The sequence below is a fragment of the Leptonychotes weddellii genome, chromosome 7, assembly GCF_054177405.1.
Source record: "Leptonychotes weddellii isolate Sample4059 chromosome 7, ASM5417740v2, whole genome shotgun sequence".
NCBI classification, from domain to species: domain Eukaryota; kingdom Metazoa; phylum Chordata; class Mammalia; order Carnivora; family Phocidae; genus Leptonychotes; species Leptonychotes weddellii.
The window spans coordinates 24,560,710-24,583,044 of NC_138375.1; the positions used below are offsets into that span (position 1 = coordinate 24,560,710).

Below are 22,335 nucleotides of genomic sequence, written 5' to 3' on the forward strand. Positions count from 1 at the left end.
CTTTTACAGAGAAAAGCAAATAAGTGATTGATTAGCTGTAGGTCAAAGTCTGCTTGGCTGTTTGTGATGGATTGTTCTTAGGTTTCAATTTCATGACTTTGAGACATTTACAGGGTTAGATTTTGGTTTGTTTAGTAGGCTGCCAAGGCATTGAAACCACAGCAGTCTAATGGCCTCCTTGTTTAATTGATATAACACCTCCTTGACCCTCTCTAGCCCATGTTCCTACCTTTGTTCAGACATAAGCTTCCTTACCCCCTTCTCTTGTTTTATTTTTATTTTAAAAAACTTAAAGAGAAAATTGCAAAGACTGAAAAAGAAGACATCCAAATTGACACAATATTTTTTTTTATATTTGTTTCCAGGGAAACAGTACACATATAACAACCAGGATGGATTCACATGAATCAGAAATATTACCCAGCATCAAGTTTTACTAATAAGTTCAAAGATACAGGTCATGGAAAGGCTCAGCCAAATCAGAGTTCTTGAAAATCTCACATGGCCCTTCCTTCCTACATTGGACACATACCCTCTGTTACAAGCTGAATTATGTCCCTTCAAAATTCATATATTGAAGTCCTAACCCCAGTACCTCAGAATGTGACTGTATTTGGAGATAGGGCTTATAAAGTGATAACTAAGATCAAATGAAATCATATGGGTTGGCCTTAATTAATATGACTGGTGTCTTTACAAGAAAAGATTAGGACACAGAAAGCAAGGACTGAAGGATGGCCATGTGAGGACGCAGCAGAAGGTGGCTATCTGCCAGCCAAGGAGAAGGGCCTCAGAAGAAACCAAACTTGCAGATACCTTGATCTTGTACTTTTAACTTCTAGAACTGTGAGAAAATGGTTTTCTGTTGTTTAAGCTGCCCAGCCTGTAGTACCTTATTATGGCAGCCTGAGCAGACTAATACAACTATTAAGAGGGTTGGCGGGGGAGAGTTATGATATTTTGTTATAGCCCTAGCAAAGTAATATACCTTCTGACCCATGGCTATAGTTTAGGTCTCTAACAAGGTTCTCAGGTACCTAACAGACTTCATTTTACATCCTAGAGAGTTACTTAGCTCTGGAACCATGCTTCCTAGATTCTGGGTTTATTTAGCATAAGTAATGCTATGGCCAGGGCTATCTGTTAAATGCATCAAATAGATAAATTCTCTTCCTTCTAGCAAATATCATTCATCTATTTACCTAAGGTAAATAGATACAAAAGATACAGTTGACAAGGAGAGTCATGTGCCTTTTTCTTTAACCCTCAAGTCATCCCTGTAGTAAAGGGAGCAAATAGATCACAGGCCAGCTGCTTTTAACACCTTCCATAGCTAAAGTCTCCTTTACCCTCCCTACCCAAAGTTATATTTCTCTGCTCCTGCTCACTCCACTGATCAAGACATAAGCACTCCCATGATTTTGATATATGGTCCACAGTCTATTATATCTATTGATGCTGTAGCTATACTATTTATATACTACATTTTGTTTATATATATCATATTTTGTAGTTTTAATTTCCATAAATGATGTTACATTGCAGTCACTCTTCTGAACTTGCTTTTGTACTCCATCTTATCCTAACTTGTCTCCCCATTTCTACTCCTTTCTCTTAGATCAATCAGATTCTTGGCTTAAATACAACAGAATTCATTGGAAGGATATCAAGTAGCTTACATAATTGCCTGATGCTGCTGAATTCAGGCCACTGGAGTCCCATCCAAGGTCAAAGCATGAAAGTCTGTTTGGGATATAGATCTACACAGTTTTCACTCACCTCTGCCCTGCTGAGAGATTTACACCAGCCTGATTCTGAGTCAAAAGAACAGAGGTACTTACTTGAAGGACCTCCCACAGAAGATTAAGATGGGGCCATTAAATTATAATAATGACTCTGGTGGACTGAAACACATTAAATATATGAAAAATCATAAGTTAATAATAATGCTTTTTAAGAGATCTTATTAATCACCTTTGAAGATTTCTAGGGCACCAACTCATTATTCTAAAAACTGATAAATAAAAATGAAAAAAATCAAGCATCAATCTTGTCTTCCATATAAACAGTATTTCAGAATAACCAAATAGCTAGTGAAAGAATGTATTTCTTTTAAAATGTCACTATTTTTGCACAGTGAAGGAAACCATCAACAAACCAAAAAGGCAACCTACTGAATGGGAGAAGATGTTTGCAAATGATATATCCAATAAAGGGTTAATATCCAAAATATATGAAGAACTTACAAAACTGAACACCAAAAAAAAAAAAAAACCAAAAAACCCCCACCAAATCATCAAACTAAAAATGGGCAGGGGGGGCACCTGGGTGGCTCAGTGGGTTGAGCATCTGACTCTTGGTTTTGGCTCAGGGTCATTTGACCTCATGGGTTGTGGGATCAAGCCCAGTGTCAAGCCTTGCGTTGGGCCTCATGCTCAGTGTGGAGTCTGCTTGAGACTCTCTGTCTCTGCTTCTCTCCCCACTCATGCTTTCTCTCTCTCTTTCTCAAATAAATAAATAAAATCTTTTAAAAAGGGGGGGGCAGAGGACCTGAATAGGCATTTTTCCAAAAAGACATACAGATGGCCAACAGACACATGAAAGATGCTCAAGCAAATCAAAACTACAATGAGGTATCACCTTACACCTGTCAGAATTGCTAGAATTAAAGAGACAAGAAATAACAAGTGTTGGCAAGTATGTGGAGAAAAAGGAATCCTTGTAACAGTTGGTGGGACTGTATATTGGTGCAGCCAGGGGGAAAAACAGTATGGTAGTTCCTCAAAAAATTAAAAATAGAATTACCATATGATCCAATAATTCCACTACTGGGTATTTACCAAAAATAAAAACAAAAACACTAATTCAAAAAGATATACGCACCCCCATGTTTATTGCAGCATTACTTATAATAGCCAAGATATGGAAGCAACCCAAGTGTCCATGTATAGATGAATGGATAAAGAAAACATGCCATATATATATGTATATATATATATATGTATATATATATATATATATATATATACACACACACACACACACGTATATGTCTATAAAATGGAATATTACTCAGCCCTAAAAGGTGAAATTTTGCCATTTGGGACAACATGGATGGACCTAGAGGGTGTTATACCAAGTGAAGTGACTCAAGCAGATAAAGACAAATACCATATGATTTCACTCATATGTAGAATTTTGAAAACAAAACAAATTTTGAAAAAAAAACAAAAAACAAAGAGACAAATACAGAGAACTGATGGTTGCCAAAGGGGAACAGAAGGGATGAGTGAAATAGGTAAAGGGGATTTTTTTTTAAAAGTTGGTTGCTTAAATGATACCTACCTACTATCTCCTTTTTAGATCCTCAATTTTATGAAAACTTGTAAAATTAATCTTCCAGATATAATTCTGGTCATGGGTAAAATTGTGAAACAATCAATCTTGATCTTCCCCCACCTTCCTTACTAAGCACTCTTTTTTACACCTGGGACTTACTTGCAAGCCTAAAGTCTTTTCCACCTGCCTGCAACCAAATTGGGTGTCTCTACTAAGAAGAAAACTAGAATTTACATCAGCATAGAAAGACCTCATATATGTGATGAAGATCCTGGTCCCTTAAGATACTCAGATTACATTAAAGGACCTCCTCCAAACATCAATGTCTTAAATTTGCAGAGGGTTGAAGTCATAACAATGGGATAACTGAAAAGTGGAGTATTTTGTAGACAAATGACCATGCTCTGTGCCTACATCATCGATGTATGGCTGTTTACATCATCTGCATGAAAATATTTTAACTTTGTGTTAACAAACCATAGTGACTTACAACGTATGACTATTCAACTTTATTCAGAACATTATAAAACAATACATTTAACAAAAGTATGTTTATTTCCATACAATGCTTTTACATTTTTCTCACCTCAGTTTTATCTAAAGCTAAGCCAATATCTTCTTCTAAGGCACTTTATTAATAGTGTATGTTCTTTATTTTTTTTTTATTTTATTTTTTTTAAAGATTTTATTTATTTGACAGAGAGAGAGAGAGAACAAGTAGGCAGAGAGGCAGGCAGAGGCAGAGGGAGAAGCAGGCTCCCCGCCGAGCAGGGAGCCCGATGCGGGGCTCGATCCCAGGACCCTGGGACCATGACCTGAGCTGAAGGCAGCGGCTTAACCGACTGAGCCACCCAGGTGCCCCAATAGTGTATGTTCTTTAGACATGGAATCCCTTTGGGCAACATGCAACATTCAAATGTCTGTTGACAATACACTTTTACAAAATATTTATGATGTCTGGAAATAATAAACCTCAACACCCATGACCACACAGCCCCAGGGGCAGTGGGGGACATACACAAAATCACAAAAACATTACCAACCAGTCAAGCACATTTTGGCTAATATCCATAATATCCATTCACAAATAACGTTGCTTGTGTTGGTCAGGAAGAATTTAAAAATATTTATAGATCAAAAGAAAGGGTCAAAGACAGAACTGAGCATGGAGCACACCAAGATAGCTGATAGGGCAGTCCTAATTAATTCTTTCTGCTTCTAGCTAGAGGGGTAATCAATACAATTAAACCCATAGTTTAAAAGCTTTTGTGGAAATTCAAATTGTAACAGAAAATAAATTAAGGGCTAATTGCTTCTAAGGGATTCATTAAATGACATGTGCTAGACAGGTATCTCTCTAGTGCATTTTAAATATAATTTGACATCAAGGTAAACACATATGCCAATGATGCTTCCTTTGCTTAAAATAAACAAAATCTGTGTACTATCTTCTGTACTTGTCCCTTTTTGGGGAGGGACAGGCAAAAGTAAAGGAGCACAGCTTCATTGTAAGTATTGCTTAAATATGGTAATCAAAAAAGTCATATCATTTTTTATTTTTAAAAAGGTTAAGAGATTTTATTTTATGTCTTCTAAATGAAATGCCCTTATATTTTGTATCCATCAGTTTGTATGTAACTGAGTTTACAGCTCCTTCGAATATCAGTATGTGTAAAGTTTATTGGGGTAATTTCTAAATTGAGAGAGAAGAAGGTCACTGTATCTGTATATATGGATGTAACCTCACTTAAGCTGGCCAGGGTCAACAAAGATCGATTATAATCCGAGAAACACAATGGGAAAAATTCAATATAATAAGTCAGATCTGATAAACCCAATTTTGGATCATGAGAAAATTCTATATCCAAAAATATAAGCCATTACAAGTCAAGATTTAATTACAGCAGTATTCTTATAAAAAAAAAAAGGAGGAGTCCATTATTTATGGGCATTGTGAATACTTTTCTTATCTAAAAGCTATCTGAAACTACTAAAAATATCTATATTTATTCATAAATATTGACCCACTGGATCAAAGTGTTACTTCCCAGTCTAGGTTTTACAAATGTTTCTGGTAACTTGGTCCTGACAAGTGCCCTTGTTCCTCCCGGGCCCCATCATAATCACTGCACCCTGGTCTCTGAAATGTTTTAAAGAATGATGAACCACAAACCTCAGGAATTCCTGAAAGTTGCTATTAAATTAAAAACAGAGCAGCCAAATTCTTTGCAAATGACTTCTTTGATGGAAACAATTATTTCCAACCTGTATCAAGAAGGGAATTCTTTTTTAGGTGCCTGGGGAAGAGTAAACATGCCAAGTATATTAGTCAAGGTCACTTGAGGAGAACTGTTTTGTGGATTCTTCTTCTGAGCTCCTGAGTAGAACCCTCAACTCTAGTGTCCCTCAGATCATAACAATACCAGTGCAGCCATAAATCTTCCCAAAAGTGGAGCTGGTCTATTCATATATTTACTTGGTTTCAAAGAGCAGGAAGCCTGCAAAGGTAGAGAAGCGCTGGTGGTCCCCATGAAGAGCGCCATTGCCCATTCTCAGCCAAACCTCATCCCCTTTAGCCAGCTTCAGTACTGCATGGTTGCTGGACGTATCTGACTTCCCCTTTGTTTCATAACTGTAAAGAAAAAAAGGTACCAACTACTTAGTCTTTGCAGTGGACAGTCACCTCTTTACCGTATGTCCTCCCCTTCTCCTCCAGACTCTCATGCACTTAGACTCCTATGATTAAGTTCTCTAAATAGCATGTGAACAAAAATGACATGTACCACTTATAGGATTGGACAACACAACTCTCCCAAACACCTCTCCTTGCTTCTTCCTCATTATGACCATGTGGATTGGTAATGACAATGACCAGAATGACCTTGGAAGCCAAGTGTTGTAGCCTGAGTTCTTGAAGACTATGTTGCCAGAAGCTCTCTCTCACTTGCCCCAACCTGGAACAACCACTCTGGACTGTTCCATGAGAAGAAAAGTGATTTCTATTATGTTTAAGCCATTGGGTTAATGTTATAGCAATTTAGTCTACCCTAACTTATTTAAAATTTGGTACTGAAGGATGGTTTTGCTTTAAGCCAAACTAAAATATGTTGCATTGGCTCAGGATCAGGCAGAGAGACAAATATTGTGGGCTTGAAAGCTGGAGACCTATGTCGTGATGGGGCAAAACATTTAGGAAAACATCGGATAATGTGGAAAGCAGACCTTATGTCTACCAAGCCTATACCCTAAGAAAGGAAGTGACTGGGGCGCCTGGGTGGCTCAGCTGTTAAACATCTGCCTTCGGCTCAGGTCATGATCTCAGGGTCCTGGGACCAAGCCCTGCATCGGGCTCCCTGCTCAGCGGGAAGCCTGCTTCTCCCTCTCCCACTCCCCCTGCTTGTGTTCCCTCTCTTGCTGTGTCTCTGTCAAATAAATAAATAAAATTTTAAAAAAAAAATCTTAAAAAAAAAAAAAGAAAGTGACTGGAAAAGCCAAAATACTGCTTTTAGTAAGATGTTTCTGCAAAAGACTAGTTCAGACAAAACCTGAGATGTCTGAAGCACAGGAAGCAGAAAGGGAGAGTCTAGAAAGTTGAGGTCTAACAGGGTTGGAAAAGCCAAGTGCTTTTATACCAGAGATAGCAGAGATAGTCGATTTAAGACTTCTCATTCAATCTAATAGACACAGCCTGTGACATAACTTGATGGATTAAAAATATTGCCTTTCTACCTAAATCTATTGTTTAGGTAGTCAAGACAGAAGGGCCTGAAAACAAGGAATCAAGGAAAGAACAGGCTGAAAAACTGTCAAGAAAAGAATGTTGGGTGTGGTTTGCTAACACATATAACTGACTGGTAGCAAATGGAACAAAAGCCTGCTAAGTTTCTGAGGAAATGGTATTACCCAGAAACCCAAACCTGGCTCACAAAGGACTTGGGATGTTTGACTAAATACTAAATACTCTTAGACCTCAAATTTGCACGAGCAGGAAGTGGGCTGTGAAAGACCCCAGGGAAAGCCTACTCACTTTTTAGATGGAGACAAATAAACAAGGAAGGTCCTCCCAGAGGACAGAATTAGGGGCCAAAGAGAAAAACAGCTGAGAGGCTGACTTGATAAAAAGGATTGCTCATTCCTAAGCTTTGAGCTGAATGCATGAACTGCAGTTTAGGATGTCTTCCATGGGGGTGGAGATGGGGAGACATACACTCTAAATGTAGAAGAATTCAACAGCTACTTGGTAGCCAGAGGAGCAGAGAAGCCTAGCTTTTCACCAGACTCCATCTCCCTGCTTCCAGAGGAGCAGCTCTACCTTTCCTTGCTGCCCTTGCCTTGGTTGAGGGGAGTTAGGGCTGGGGAACAATGTAACTGTATTCTCTGAATAGAATGTGTGATGCATAAACATCTTCACAAGCCTGTTGCTCTTTTCTCCTTCTGACTATGGCAATGACAATGACCAGGGAGAATTTGCAAGTCCGTTTTACAGGTGACAGAACTGCTTTCACCAGTCTGCATCTCTCAGAACCCAGATAGAGCACCTCCCTTCCAACCTGCCTCCACCCAAACCCTCCTCCACCCTCTCTGCCTCGCCCTTCCCCATCCTGGAGCTGGTCAAGCAACATCGAGTTCTGCAGTGTTTGAGCTGCCATATTGAGTCTCTCTCTCTTTTTAATAATTTATTTATTTATTTGTTTATGAGAGAGCACAAGCAGTGGGGAGAGGCAGAGGGAGAGGGAGAAATGGACTCCCCACCAAGTAGGGAGCCAGACGCAGGGCTCCATCCCAGGACCCTGGGATCATGGTCTGTAACAAAGGCAGCCGCTTAACTGACGGAGCCACCCAGGTGCCCCTTGAGTCTCTTTTTTGCAGCAATTTCACCTACTTCTCTTTTTCTCTTTTGGTTTTTCAAATACATCTTCCCACTGGAGGCTAGGTACCAGAAGAAATGGCAATCCTCCCAAGTCATCAAAAATGACAGGGATAAGATAGCAACTAGAGTTTTTAATAAATAACTCAACCACCCATTTAGTTATGGGAAAGATGTTGGCTCTCTGCCTCTTTCCCACATCCTAAGCTTATATCAGAACAAGTTGTAATATTTCTTTTTAAGATAATTTTTTAAAGATTTATTTATTTATTTATTGGGGGGGGCATTAGAGTGCACATTAGAGTGAGTGGGGGGAGGGGCTGAGGGAGGGAATCTTCCCAGCAGACTCCCCAAGAGCAGGGAGCCCCATGCAGGGCTTGATCTCATCACCCATGAGATCATGACCTGAGCTAAAACCAAGAGTTGGCTACTCAACCAACTGAGCCACTCAGGCGCCCTAAAACAATTTTTTTACAAGAAGCTCTAGGGCCAGGCATAGCCTAAAGACCTGGGTCTACTCCCAACTCTCTACCTGTCAGCTGAGGAAGATAGTAGAGAAGACCATCAATAGGGGTGAACTCTGGCCAGAGTAAGAAAATAGAAGAAAAGGCTGAGAAAGAAGGAAAGAAGTTATGAGTTAAGGAAAGAATACAAATGGGGGTGCCTGGTTCAGTCAGTTAAGCGTCTGCCTTCTGCTCAGGTCATGACCCCAGAGTCCTGGGATGGAGCCCCGCATTGGGTTCCCTGCTCAGCGGGGAGCCAGCTTCTCCCTCTCCCTCTGCCTGCTGCTCCCCCTTCTTGTTCTCTCTCTCTGTCAAATAAATAAATAAAATCTTAAAAAAAAAAAAAGACTCTCTCTCCCTCTCCCTCTCCCCCCGCCCTGCTCTCACAAGCACATGTGTGTTCTCCCTCTCTCAAATAAATAAATAAAATCATTAAAAAAAAAAGATACAAATGATTAGTTATGGGGAGTGTTGCTAGTGATTAGCTCAAGGCCTTTTATCAACCTGCTTATTCTCAAGTTCATCAGATTTATTTCCTCCCAAATAGTAATTATAATCTGGCCATATATTGGTATATGGGAGCTCTCGGTGATGACAGGTCGGGTGCTATTGATTCTTACACACTCCCTGGCATTTGCCATCCTTTGAGCAAGTCATGGTGGCATGGTTGATCCCTGTGATAGAGAAGACCACCCACCTGTACATGCTGAACACTGTATTGCCATTGTGCATGAGGTACACATACACTTCTTCAACATCCTCATGCTTCATCATGCTGAAGGTGAAGAAATACACACCTGAAAAAGGCAGGTATATAGCCACATTTGTATTAATATATTGTACATCGAGGCCCGGGAGATATACTGTATGACTTCCCTTTTTTTGTTTCTATTCTATTTGGTATGTAGGCTCTTCTTCGCCTTTATTTGTATGAGTGTTCCTTTATCTGCTCTCACCTTCAAACTACTTTAAAGTTTTTTGAGACTTTCTCACTGCGGGTACTATGTATCCCCGATAAGTGCTTACGGTGAGGTACATGCTATTCCTAGGTATCAATTAACTGTCATTAGATTAGCGCCTACCACAGGACTCTTATCAGACAAGGTACAGAGCCCTGCGTGGATGAACACACAGCCTCCGCGGCCTAACAGAATGAACCATGTGTAGCATTACAATGGATGAGTACCCTCAGCACAGAGATGTTACCCAGAGATAAGAAGTATTTTAGCAGATAAGTGTTTATCAGTTCTGAAGAAATAGTTTTAGTAATTTATCGTGTTATTCATTGTAAGTAGATGAACTTATGTACAATAAAGAGAGACTCAACTATGACTCAGCAGCATGACCTTGCTACTAAAAATAGGGATCCTTCTCATTTGTAAAGGATCAATGTATTTTAAAAGATGTGAGTTTTCTTATAAGTCTCTAGGCCACCTAACAGAAAGGAACTTAATATGACCCGATACAGTCTAAAAGATTAAAACGAATCAAAAAGCAGAGAGATGAGCAAAAAGGAAAATCTTCCCAACTCCAAATGATGTGGGATTTGAGAGTGCATTTTGGAAAGATGAATGAATATACATCATCAAGCTTTTATGGATTTCCATGCTACATTTTAAAACTAGTGACCTTGTCTTAGTCCATTTGAGCTGCTATAACAAAACGCCACCGAATGAGCAGCTTAGAAACAACAGCAATTTATTTCTCACAGTTCTAGAGGCTGGAAGTCTGAGACCAGGGTGCCAGCACGGTCAGGGGAGAGTCTTCCTGCAGGTCACAGACTTCTGATTGTATCCTCACATGGCAGAAGGGGTTACGGGACCCTGTGGGGCCTCTTTCATGAGGGCACCAATCCCATTCACGAGAATTCTGCCATCATGAGGTAATCATGATAGGCCTTTGGGCCCTACCTCCTAATACCATTAACTTGGGCCTTAGGTTTTCAATGTATGAATTTTGGAGGGACACATTCAGACCATAGCAGCAGGCCTTGTAAGAGAAAAAGCCAGAAACGTCTTTAAAAAAAAAAATAGCATGGCACAGTCCTATGCTTTTTTTCAAATGTGCAATCAAGTAAGATAGAAGCTGTAAGGGTATCATGTTGACCACCTGCTTCTGAGTCAAGTTGAACCAAGTGAAGAAGTGTGATTATGTTCACTTAGTGCCAGGCTTGCATATTCAATACGCTGGGAATGAAAGAACTGGTATAAAAATCAGTCATATCCATTCATATGCCTAGAGATTGGTTCACAGATGAAAAGTAAAGGCAGATTAAAATTAAAGGACTTGAAGAAAGTAGTTTATGGTGTTTAGGTTTTTATATTTTACAAAACATATTAGACACACACACATACACACACGATACACGCATGTGACAATTTTCAATGCCTGAAGAAGATAAAGCTGGAATCAAAATGGCAGGAAAAAGTATTGGTTCTCCTGAAACAATGATGGCTGCTATACAAAATAGATTGCAGAAGCATGTTAGAAAGAGCAGACTAAGGGGCACCTGGGTGGCTCAGTCGTTAAGCGACTGCCTTCAGCTCAGGTCATGATCCCAGGGTCCTGGGATCGAGCCCCACATCGGGCTCCCTGCTTGGCAGGAGGCCTGCTTCTCCCTCTCCCACTCCCCCTGCTTCTGTTTCCTCTCTCGCTGTGTCTCTCTCTGCCAAATAAATAAAATCTTAAAAAAAAAAAAAAAAGAAAGAGCAGACTAAGACACCAGATGGGGAATAAATGAAATGCCTAGAAGTGGAAATATAAAAGTGAATATATATCATATCCACCTATGGCTTTCTTCTGCAAGGGAAGATACTGAAAGAAGAGGCAACACACTTGTGCTACAGTTTTCAGGTCTTTGTGTTACTGTAATTGCAAAAATCAGCCTTCTCTGTCCCATCACTACCAAAGTCAAAAAGTAGAAAATGCTCAATTTGTCATCTATTGGATGAGGTTTAAAGTGGGAGGCAAATGATGGTTGTTACCAAATGATGACCCAAGAGAGTTCCAAAAAACTACTAAATCTTTGAACTTCCATTATAAAGCCCTTGAAAGCAATGGAGCCATCGGGCATCTCGAGGTGCTTATGTAAACTGCAGCCCAGATAGTGTGTAACAAAATAGTTACAAGAAAATTGTAAACCTTCAGAGCAGAAAATCACATAAGAAGGTTTACAACTGGTTGAAGTGTGATGAAAGATCGCTTCTATCACTTCATATATCTGTTTATTTCTGAGTTTAGCTGCATGGAAAACTAAATCAAGGCATTAAAAGCACTTGTGACAAATGTAATATGGCAACTGCATCCATCATAATTTTCCTCTATTCCTTCTAGATCCCACACAGGGAAATAAGGAGCATTGAAAACAAACACCAGAAAGAATCCATTTTTTATAAAACTAGGAGTCTGAAAAAAGCCAATAAACTTAAAATACTTGTCAGTTTGTCAAATGCAACAGACAGCAGGCAGAGTCGCAGAGGCAAGGAGTTTTGAGGAGGCCAAGCCGAGGCAGATCTCACAGTACTGGAAAAAAGGCACTCCCTGATGGAGAAGGGCCACACATGTGGAAAAGCAGCTCTTACGAGCATAAGTGATGTTTTGGGGGAACATTGCTAGATAAAGTACAAAAAGTGAGGTGAGTGGTCCTGAAGTGGCAGATTTCCGAAACTACCAGCAAAAACAGGACTCCTAAGGGCAAGAGAACTACACGTGCAAGGCTGGGTCTCACAAGTCTTCCCAGACCCACTGCAGTCTGAGGAGGGAAGCAGAGGAAATGTGGCCACACAGAGAAAACACACAGAAGGGCCACACTTCAAAGAGCAGACTGAGTCCCCTGCTAGCAGGAGAGGGAACCACGGAACCAGAAGTATGCTGAAGTCCCTCCGCCTTCAGCAGAAACTACTGCCCCTGGCGGGTCTAGGGAAATCCAACTCATTCAACCACCAGTTAATTTTAGAAAGTAGAAAACATGAGCAGAAACTACCTATAGAGGAAGAATACTCACTGAGAAGAAATGTTGTCAGGTAGTAGATGAAAACTGTAACCAAATATTCCATCCTGAGTTTAAAGTATGTTAATGAAGCAAATCCCTCCATGAAAGAACATTATTAACTCACGGCAGAAATGTCCAGACAAGGGGCGCCTGGGTGGCTCAGATGGTTAAGCGTCTGCCTTCGGCTCAGGTCATGATCCCAGGGTCCTGGGATGGAGTCCCGCATCGGGCTCCCTGCTCCACAGGAAGCCTGCTTCTCCCTCTCCCACTCCCCCTGCTTGTGTTCCTGCCCTCGCTATCTGTCTCTCTGTCAAATAAATAAATAAAATCTTAAAAAAAAAAAAGAAAGAAAGAAATGTCCAGACAAGAGGAGGAACTAAAAACTGGGACTAATGAGTAATGTTAGACATCGAAAGAGTAAAGAAAAATCACAGAAATAAGACAGAAGAAATTGGAAGAAGCAAAAAGGAAAATTCATCCTCAGCATATGTAATTAAGAACATGCAGAATAGTGATAGAGAAAGCAAACAACATGAAATGGAAATTAAAAAAAACAGCAAGAGATTCGAGAAAATAATAGATACAGAAGACAGACGAAGAAAAGTTAAACACAAAACCAACAAAACATAATGGGAGCCCTTCACAAGTTAACCAGTGGTGTCCTAAGGTGTGTGTGTGTGTGTAGGGGGGGATGCTTGTGCGTGGTAAACCCCAAAGGGGAGGAGTATTTTATGATTGACATGGTTTAGAATTGCTGCACTAGGATGACGATAAAAATCTAGTGACCTTTTCATTGGTCTTATTATAGTTCAAAAATATCCCATAGACAGGGGCACCTGGGTGGCTCAGTCGTTAAGCGTCTGCCTTCGGCTCAGGTCATGATCCCAGGGTCCTGGGATCGAGTCCCACATCGGACTCCCTGCTCCGCGGGAGGCCTGCTTCTCCCTCTCCCACTCCCCTGCTTGTGTTCCCTCTCTCGCTATCTGTCAAATAAATAAATAAAATCTTTAAAAAAAAAAATCCCATAGACAATGTGCCCACTTATTGCCTGATTGCCTAACACAAGTCAGACTGTTCCCAATGCCACCCCACCTTAGTACAGCAATGAGAAGGAAAAACAGTGTTTAAATTTATATTTAAAAATATAATTCAAAGAAACTTTTCAGGGCAAAAAGAAGGCTTACATCCACATATTCAAAGGACAGCGGGAAAAGTCTACCCAGAACGATCAGCTTGTGGTGGCTGAAAGTAAGGAAGTTGTAGGGGCTGAATGATGACCCCCAAATCGGCCCAATTCCTAAAATCTCCAGGAGCTGCAAATGGTACCTTATATGGCAAAAGGGACTTTGCAGGTCTGATTAAATTTAGGATCTTTAGATGGGGAGATTATCCCAGATTACCCAGGGGGGCCCAAGGTGATCACGCTGCCCTTGAGAGCCAAGGAGGTCAGAATCTGCCAGGAGGTGACGTGACCATTGAAGTAGAGACTGACATGATGTGGCTGACAGAGAGGGAATGTCGACAGCTTCTCAAAGTTGCAGGAGGCAAGGCCCTCGAGCTTCCAGAGGAACCAGCATTGTCTATACCTTGACTTCAGCCCAGTCACACTGATTTTGGACTTCTGACCTCCAGAATTACAAGAGAACAATTGTGTGTCATTTTAAGCCCCATAGTTTGTGGGAATTTATTAGAGCAGCAATAGGAAATGAATACAGAAGTGCTCGAGAAATTTTAAAAATTCAAATAAAAAAACTATTCAAAGGATCAGGTCCTCCTTGGGGTGGTGGTGAGAGGAGGGCACCGTTATGACACATTTAAACTGTGAGAATGATGATCTAAAGAGTTTTAAAGTCAGAGGTAACTATGTCCTCTGAGGGATTATTTGCTTCAGTTCGAATCAGAGTCAAAAATCTTAGTAATCATAGAAGTGTATTCATCTGGGACGGCTGGGTGGCTCAGTCAGTTAAGCGTCTGCCTTCCGCTCAGGTTATGATCCCGGGGGGGTCCTGGCTCAGCAGGGAGTCTGCTTCTTCCTCTCCTCCGGGCTCATGCTCTCTCTCTCTCTCACAAATAACAAAATAAAATCTTAAAAAAAAAAAAGTGTATGCGTCTTTTTGAATTCTAATTAATTTACTTGGAAATCCAACAGAAATCTATATATGAGCTGATTGTTTTAACTGGAATCAGAAAGAATTCTCAACTCTCTTAGTGTCTTCCTTTCTTTGTTTCCTCTTCCTTCATTTTCCTTCCTCCCCCATTCCCTCACCTCTTTCCTACCTTCTTTCTGTTCTGCCTTCTAGATTGCTAGTTGAATAATTCAGTCATTCATTTATTTTTACATCTCACCTGATACTGGGGCCCCAAATCTACCAGTCATAACATCAAAGAAGTTTCCTATGTTCGTCTCCACGCTGCTGAAGATAATCCCGCTGTTCTGATTGCTGAAGTGGGTTGCCAGAGAAGCCATGAATGCAATCTAAGGAAAGTTAGTTAATAGGAAATTTACCTTAAAGAAATGGGGTTTTTATAAAAGTAAGTTTAGTTCAATATTATTTGTAACAACTAGATTGGAAATAAACAGAAAAAAATTAAATAAATCATGGTAATTTCTAACATTTTATGCTATGAAGCCATTAAAATGATAGTATATATCAGCAGTTCTCACCTTGTGTTTCAAAATGTTTTTTGAAATATTAAAATGCTATTACTGGGAAAATTTGGATGAAATCTACTTATAGCTGTTAAATGCTATTAAATGCACATTAGCATATTAAAGGATCTGAGTAGGCCTGCAGCCAAATAACCTTTTAATTTTGTTCACTCTGTGTTATTTTTTTCTCCAAAAGAACTGTGATATTATGATTTGTAATAAATATACATTTAGTCTTTGTCCCAGTTTTTGGCACAGAGTTCCCAAAACCATTGGAATATCTTAAGTGTTTAGGGAGAGCAAGGGGTCTTTTGTTATGTTAATGAGGTGACTTTTGGAAAGCCCCTAGGTAACCTAAAGATAGGGGCTCATTGCCATTGGAGCCAACGCTGGGATTAGAGGGTTGAAACTTTCAGTCCCACCCCACATCAGGAAGGGCAGAGGGGTGGGCGGTTGAATTCAATCACCAATGGCCTGTGACTTAATCAATCACGCCTATACAATGAAGCTTCCATAAAAACTTAAAAGGAAGGGGTTCAGAGAGCTTCTAGGTTGGTGAACATGGGAAGTGCAGGAGAGTGGTACTCGATCTTTGAGAGGGCAGGGAAGCTCCGCACCCCTTTCCCTAAACCTTGCCCTATGCATCTCTTCCATCTGGCTGTTCCCTTTTACAAGAAACCAGTGACTGAGTAAGCAACATGTTTCTCTGAGTTCATGCTGGCAATTACTTGAACCCCAGGAGGGTTCATAGCCTCCCCTTCATAGCCGGAACGTCAGAAGCACAGATGACAATCCAGACTTAGAGTAGAGTCTGAAGTTGGGGGTGGCAGTCTTGTAGGGCTGAGCTTTTAAACTTGGAATCTGATGCATTCTCCAGGTAAGTAGTGTCAGAATTGAGTTGAATTGTAAGGACACCTAGCTTGGGGGTGTGGGAAAACCCCCCCACACTGGAATTGTACCGCTATTAGACAGTCACATTTGAAAATCAATGTCAGTCCCCCATCCACATGAGTCATTGTAACTGAGTGTGAGTTAGATCAATAAATTCTTGGGGCACCTGGGTGGCTCAGTTGGTTAAGCGACTGCCTTCGGCTCAGGTCATGATCCTGGAGTCCCGGGATCGAGTCCCACATCGGGTTCCCTGTTCAGCAAGGAGTCTGCTTCTCCCTCTGACCCTCCCCCTCTCATGCTCTCTCTCTCTCTCATTCTCTCTCTCAAATAAATAAATAAAATCTTAAAAAAAAAAATTCTTTAGCTTCCTGGGATTACCAGTCTTCAATGAATGGGAGTTTTAAGGGAGGGGCTGAGAGAGGAGAGAGGGAATAATTTGAAGTTTGGAAGACCCAGGGGAAAGCAGGCTTAGGAGAATCAACACGGAAAGGATTTGGACAGTCAGAAAGACAGCATGAGGGCTGTGGACTCGGAAGGAAGGGGAAGGAGAGGGATGACCCCGGAGGAGGGGTTTTGGAAATGGGAATGAAGGGGCCTGGAAGTCACCCTTCTTTATAGGCTGCCTGAAACCAATCATTCCTCCTCTGTAATGCCTCCTTTAAAACAAGTGAATGTAGGGGGTGCCTGGGTGGCTCAGTCGGTGAAGCATCTGCCTTCAGCTCAGGTCATGATCCCAGGGTCCTGGGATGGAGCCCTGCATCGGGCTCCCTGTTCAGAGTGGAGTCTGCTTCTCCCTCTCTCCTCAGTGGGGAGTCTGCTTCTCCCTCTCTCAGCTCATGTTCTCTCTCTCTATCTCTCAAATAAATAAAATCTTAAAAATAAATAAAATAAAATGTGTGAGTGTAGTTCTCCCAAATTATTACATTGTGGTTTTAGGGTAAAATAATTGATGGAGCATTTTAATAATTGCCCAGGGTGCGCTCCATCAGACTGGCTACTCCAGGGCCCCCTGGCCCTTGTATAACCATCACAGGTTTAGAATTAAAGTTTCTAGATTTGGGGATGTTAATCATCCCTCTCATTAGACACCTTTAACCTGGCCAAGTGGCATCTGTCTTCTTTTCTTTGTAAATTTTTGCCGGCCCATTAATCCCAGGTTGCTAAGATTATTAAACAGCGTTCCTTTACAAGTGACAAAACCTCAAAAACAGTTCGAGAAACACAAAAGACCTCTCAGGTTATAACTTAGAAAACTCGAGGCCCAGAAAAATGATGGAATGTATCCGAGGTCAAACAACCATCAAATATGTCCAAATAAAAGGCAAAGTTTTCCCCCAATTGATCTTTCAGAAAGAGTCTCTGTATTCTGATTCTTTAAAAGTCTCTCACGCTATGGTATATTCTCTCAATTACACACAGCCGCCAGCTGTGTGAAATAATATTTCAACTTTAGATGCTGCCGTAGCAATCTGCTTTCAGTAGAAACCATACTTCAGATTTTGAATTTGGATCTTTTCCGGGGCTATCAATAGGCAATAGACCCTTTCTTGTGATGCTGGGCAGGGGCAGCGGGCCACAGCCCCCCGTCAGCCACACCGTCGAAAGCGTCAGCAACTAATGATACACTTAACAACCATTATAATTAATAATAAACACTAGCTTTCAATGCTGATAGAAATCCCTTGGAAAAATCAATTTTAAAAACATCAGCCAGGAAATAAAGAAATAACCAAGACTTAGTAATCTTCTTGGTGACCTAACCTTGCATTTGCAAGTTTTAGATGTTATTGGCCACAAGAATTTTGAACATCACTTAAAAGGGAAATAAACAATAGACAAATGAACACGTAAGCTTAGGATAAAATATTCAATTATAGCCTCATAAATAGATTCAAAACATGTTAAGCTGAAATAAATATAATTTAGTCTAAACTAGGATGGATGACTCAAAAATAAAATGTCTCTAGCGATAAAGAAGATGCTGATGAGAAAAGTTTATTTCTTTTTTTAAAGTTTTTTTTTGAGGGGGGGCACCTGGGTGGCTCAGTCGGTTAAGCAGCTGCCTTTGGCTCAGGTCATGATCCTGGAGTCCCAGGATCGAGCTCCGCATCAGGCTCCCTGCTCAGCAGGGAGTCTGCTTCTCCCTCTGACCCTCTCCCCTCTCATGTGCTCTCTCTCTCTCAAATAAATAAATAAAATCTTTTAAAGATTTTATTTATTTATTTTTGACAGAGAGATAGAGAGCACAAGTAGGCAGAGAGGCAGGCAGAGGGAGAGGGAGAAGCAGGCTCCCCAGTGAGCAGGGAGCCCAACTCGGGCTGGATCCCTGGATCCTGGGATCATGACTTGAGCCGAAGGCAGCCACTTAACCGACTGAGCCACCCAGGCGCCCCAAGAGAAAAGTTTAAATAAAAACTGTGCCACAAGATCTTGAGTTGATAGAGAATAATACTTATATATTAATATCCATATATATGATTTAAATTGGTAAATGTAACAAAATGAATAAATAAAATATTTGAGGTAGACACATTCCATCTATATATTTGAGTTACCAAAACCCTTTGTATTTAACATCTCTTCCAATTTGGAAAATGGGACATTAGCTGATACTCAGGGCTTCTGTGTATTTAGTCTAAGAAGGGAGCTGAATTTCAACTTCTTAGGAATGATTTCAAAATGCTCTTTGAAGAGTACAGGCCGCCTGCCAATGCCCTGCCGTGGGGTTGAGCAAAGCCAGCCTCGGGCATGCGGGCATGTGGGCCAGCAGCCATCAGTGAGGATGTGAAGAGGCACTCGGGCCTTCTGCTTCCTGGACTTCGAGGGTCTGGGCAGTTTAGAAGTCCCATGGAGATCGGCCCAAGGTGACTTACCTGCAGTTCTGGCGGAATCCCCGGGTAGCCCTTTTCTCCCTTGGGGCCATGCTGCCCTCTTTCGCCTCGTGGCCCCAGGTCACCTTTGTCTCCTTTCTCACCTTTGGCCCCTTCATGGCCAGTGGCTCCATTATTGCCATTGTTCCCATGGTTTCCTTAAATCACAAGCAGAAGGCATCATAGGAGAAAGCCCCCATCACTCACACTGACCATCTATTGTTATACAAATGCAGACCCTTTTTTTTAAAAGATTTTTTCATTTATTCATTCCAGACACAGAGATACAGAGAGAGAGAGAGAACATGAGTAGGGGGAGAAGCAGAGGGAGGGGGAGAAGCAGGCCCCCTGCCGAGCAGGGAGCCCGATGCGGGGCTCGATCCCAGGACCCTGGGATCATGACCTGAGCCGAAGGCAGACGCTTAACCATCTGAGCCACCCAGGTGCCCCAGACCCCTTCTTCGAAAATGTTCGCTCTCAATTGCAAAAGAAGACCATTTGAAACAGTCCCAAACACAGCCAAGGAGGCATCATCAAATGGGTTCTCTTACATGGGACACTGAAGACAGCCTTAGCTACTCAAGTCTCCAAAGCCTGTTTTTCCTATAAAGCAAGAGTTGGGTGAAAAATTTTGAGGACTGATGATCACAGTATCATTTATAATAGCAGAGATTAGAAACAAACAATACTGGAAGAGCTCAATTAAAAAAATGGCACATCCCAGTAAATAATGTTACATCATCACAAAAAAAGAATGCTAAAGGAAAATATTTAATAACATTTAATAATGTTCACGATACTTTTAGATAAAAAAGTTATGAATCAGTAGAGACAGTGCAATATTATGTGTAAACAGTACTTATATATTATGTAAAAATATTTCCAGTGGTTTTGTTTTTTTTTCTGAATGGATGAAACATGAGTGGTCTTGTGTCCTGCTATGTACTTTTTCGTCTCTTTGAATTTTTCTGTAAAGGATGTGCACCACTTTTATCATCGAGGGAGATGTAAAATCACTGATACAAATTGTAACAATAATTTTGAAAGCAAGACTTAGATAATGATTTCAACTCGTCACTTTGCCACTAAGAGACAATTTCTACAACTCTCCCTTTATCTTATATTTGTTGAATTTCACACCCTGTCGCAGTTTATTTTGCATGCTACCTTTGGTCAGGTATTATACCAGGTTTGCAAACTCTCCAGATAATTGAACTTTGACTGTGTTTGCAAGTTAATGGGCCCAAAAAAAGCCATTTTGATTGGGAAACATTTAGTCAAGGCCAGCTTGTTCTGTACCCTCAAAAGAGTTTAGACTTCAGAACATTTTAAGAGGATGAATATTCTCTGCCCCCAATCACTGCACCTGCTGGAGCCACCCTTAACATTCCATGACATAGACTCCAAGACAGTAATCACGGTGTAAAGTCTAACAGAATGTTTTCTCATGTTAAATTTGGTTTCATAAGAGAAGCCACTCAAAAGTATATTAAAAAATCAAAACTCGGTGAACCTGGGTGGCTCAGTCGGTTAAGCGTCTGCCTTCAGCTCGGGTCATGATCTCGGGGTCCTGGAATCAAGCCCCACGTCTGGCTTCCTGATCAGCGGGGAGTCGGCTTCTCCCTCTCCCCCCTGCTCCCGCGCGCTCTCTCTTATTAGCTCTCTCTCTCTCAAATAAATAAATAAAATATTTTTTAAAAAATTAAAACTCATTTGATAAATGTTAACATCACTGAGGGTAAGTGAGAGAAGAGCAAGTGGACTTCTGTCAAATCCTGAGAAAAAGTTCTACCCCCAGTAATTAACCTGTAAAGAGGAAAACAATTAACCCTCAGATGGATTTGGGAGTCCTAAGACAGAGAGGATCTGGGCTACCCTTTCCTTGGCTGACCCCAGACACTAGCCAGTTTTCAGAACCTCCCATGCCTGGGGCACACTCTGTAGGGTAGGGTGTCTGAATGGAGCCTGACAGCGTTTCCCATGCCGCCATGTGGTGCTAGAGCCCAAAAATGTTCCCATGAGCCCAAGAGAGGCATGAAAGTCAACCAAGAGATAGCTGAACGTGGACAGACCCTGAGACTAAGGGAAGAAAAACTTAGCTAGACGCAGAATCAGACGTAAGGCTGCGTAGTTCAGTGAACAGCACTGTGGAGACGGCTATGGCCAGCCCAGTAGGCACTCCTCTCCTCCCCTCCCCACCTTCACTTCCTAAGTTCCCTGAAAGTTAGATAGTGTGTTGCATGAAGTGCGTTGTGGCAGAAACGCCCAAACAAGAGTATGTCCAATAAGATCCCACGATTCTGTACTCCACGCTGGTGAAGACCCTCCCCCTCTCTGCCACCGACAGTGAATCTGGTGCCCCAAGATGACGAACACCTGTGGGATGCTGCAAGCTGGATAAATAATAAATACTATAGAGTTTATGGTATATTGTTGCACCTAATTGGCTCTGTAAACCCAGTCCTCGCCCAAAACTCTCTTTTGGATTTTCCATGCACACCCTTTGGATCACACACAGTGAACCCAAATTATTTCGATTCGCCCTGGCTCTGATTTTGGCACAGTGCACAATTAGACTGGCAACAAACAGAGCATTTCTCTCATCCTTACCTGGAATGCCAGGGGGGCCAGGGGGCCCCGGGGGACCTTGGTAGCCTCTGAAGCTGTATTCTCCATGGCAACACTTGCTGCAGTCTGGGGGCGGTCCTCCGGTTTGTGGAGACTTTAAAAAAGATAGAGAGAGAAGCTTCAGAGAATGGTACTGGGGAGTCATTAGGACTTGTGAATTTCCCTTGGTCTCGTCTTTTGGGTAAGTTTAACTCCAAACAACCTACGACAGCATCAGAAAAGCTGGTGTGGGGTGGGGGCTTGAATGGCATGCTAGCTAAAGAGAGCCAATGACCAAAAGGACAAGGAAGCCAGAGGGTCAAAAGAAGGGCATGCTCTTTGGAAGGTGTGTGGTGTTGGCAGGGGATGGGGCAGTGTTTCTGGGAAGTACTGTCTTGAGGCTACTGGTGACGGCCAAGGAGGAAACCCCTTCAGAGGTGGACTTGGAGGCAGCCCTCTCATTCCCAGCTGCCAGGAGCCTCCCCTGTCGCTCCTTTGAGTAGGTGACCCTCAAATGGTAAGAACAATCAACTTCCAAGATACTTATTAAGAATTTCTATATTCAGGATACTGGGATAAGAGTTCTTAGAAATTTTGAGTCAAAATGCCACTCTTCC

The 22,335-nt window shown here is 41.4% G+C and overlaps 1 protein-coding gene across 3 annotated transcripts in view; it reads right to left on the bottom strand.

The window, feature by feature from the left end:
- Positions 1-3,833: 3,833 nt before the first annotated feature.
- The window catches only part of C1QTNF3 (C1q and TNF related 3), a 23,640-nt gene continuing 5,138 nt past the window's right edge, over positions 3,834-22,335 (bottom strand). For all 3 annotated transcript variants that reach the window (XM_081825984.1, XM_081825983.1, XM_081825982.1), the window contains exons 2-6: positions 21,722-21,833; positions 19,115-19,269; positions 15,047-15,176; positions 9,407-9,506; positions 3,834-5,971 (exon numbers count right to left, since the gene is read on the bottom strand). In XM_081825984.1, the coding sequence (XP_081682110.1) occupies positions 5,812-5,971; positions 9,407-9,506; positions 15,047-15,176; positions 19,115-19,269; positions 21,722-21,833 (657 nt within the window). In that variant the 3' untranslated portion in view covers positions 3,834-5,811. The remainder of the gene's footprint in view (positions 5,972-9,406; positions 9,507-15,046; positions 15,177-19,114; positions 19,270-21,721; positions 21,834-22,335) is intronic.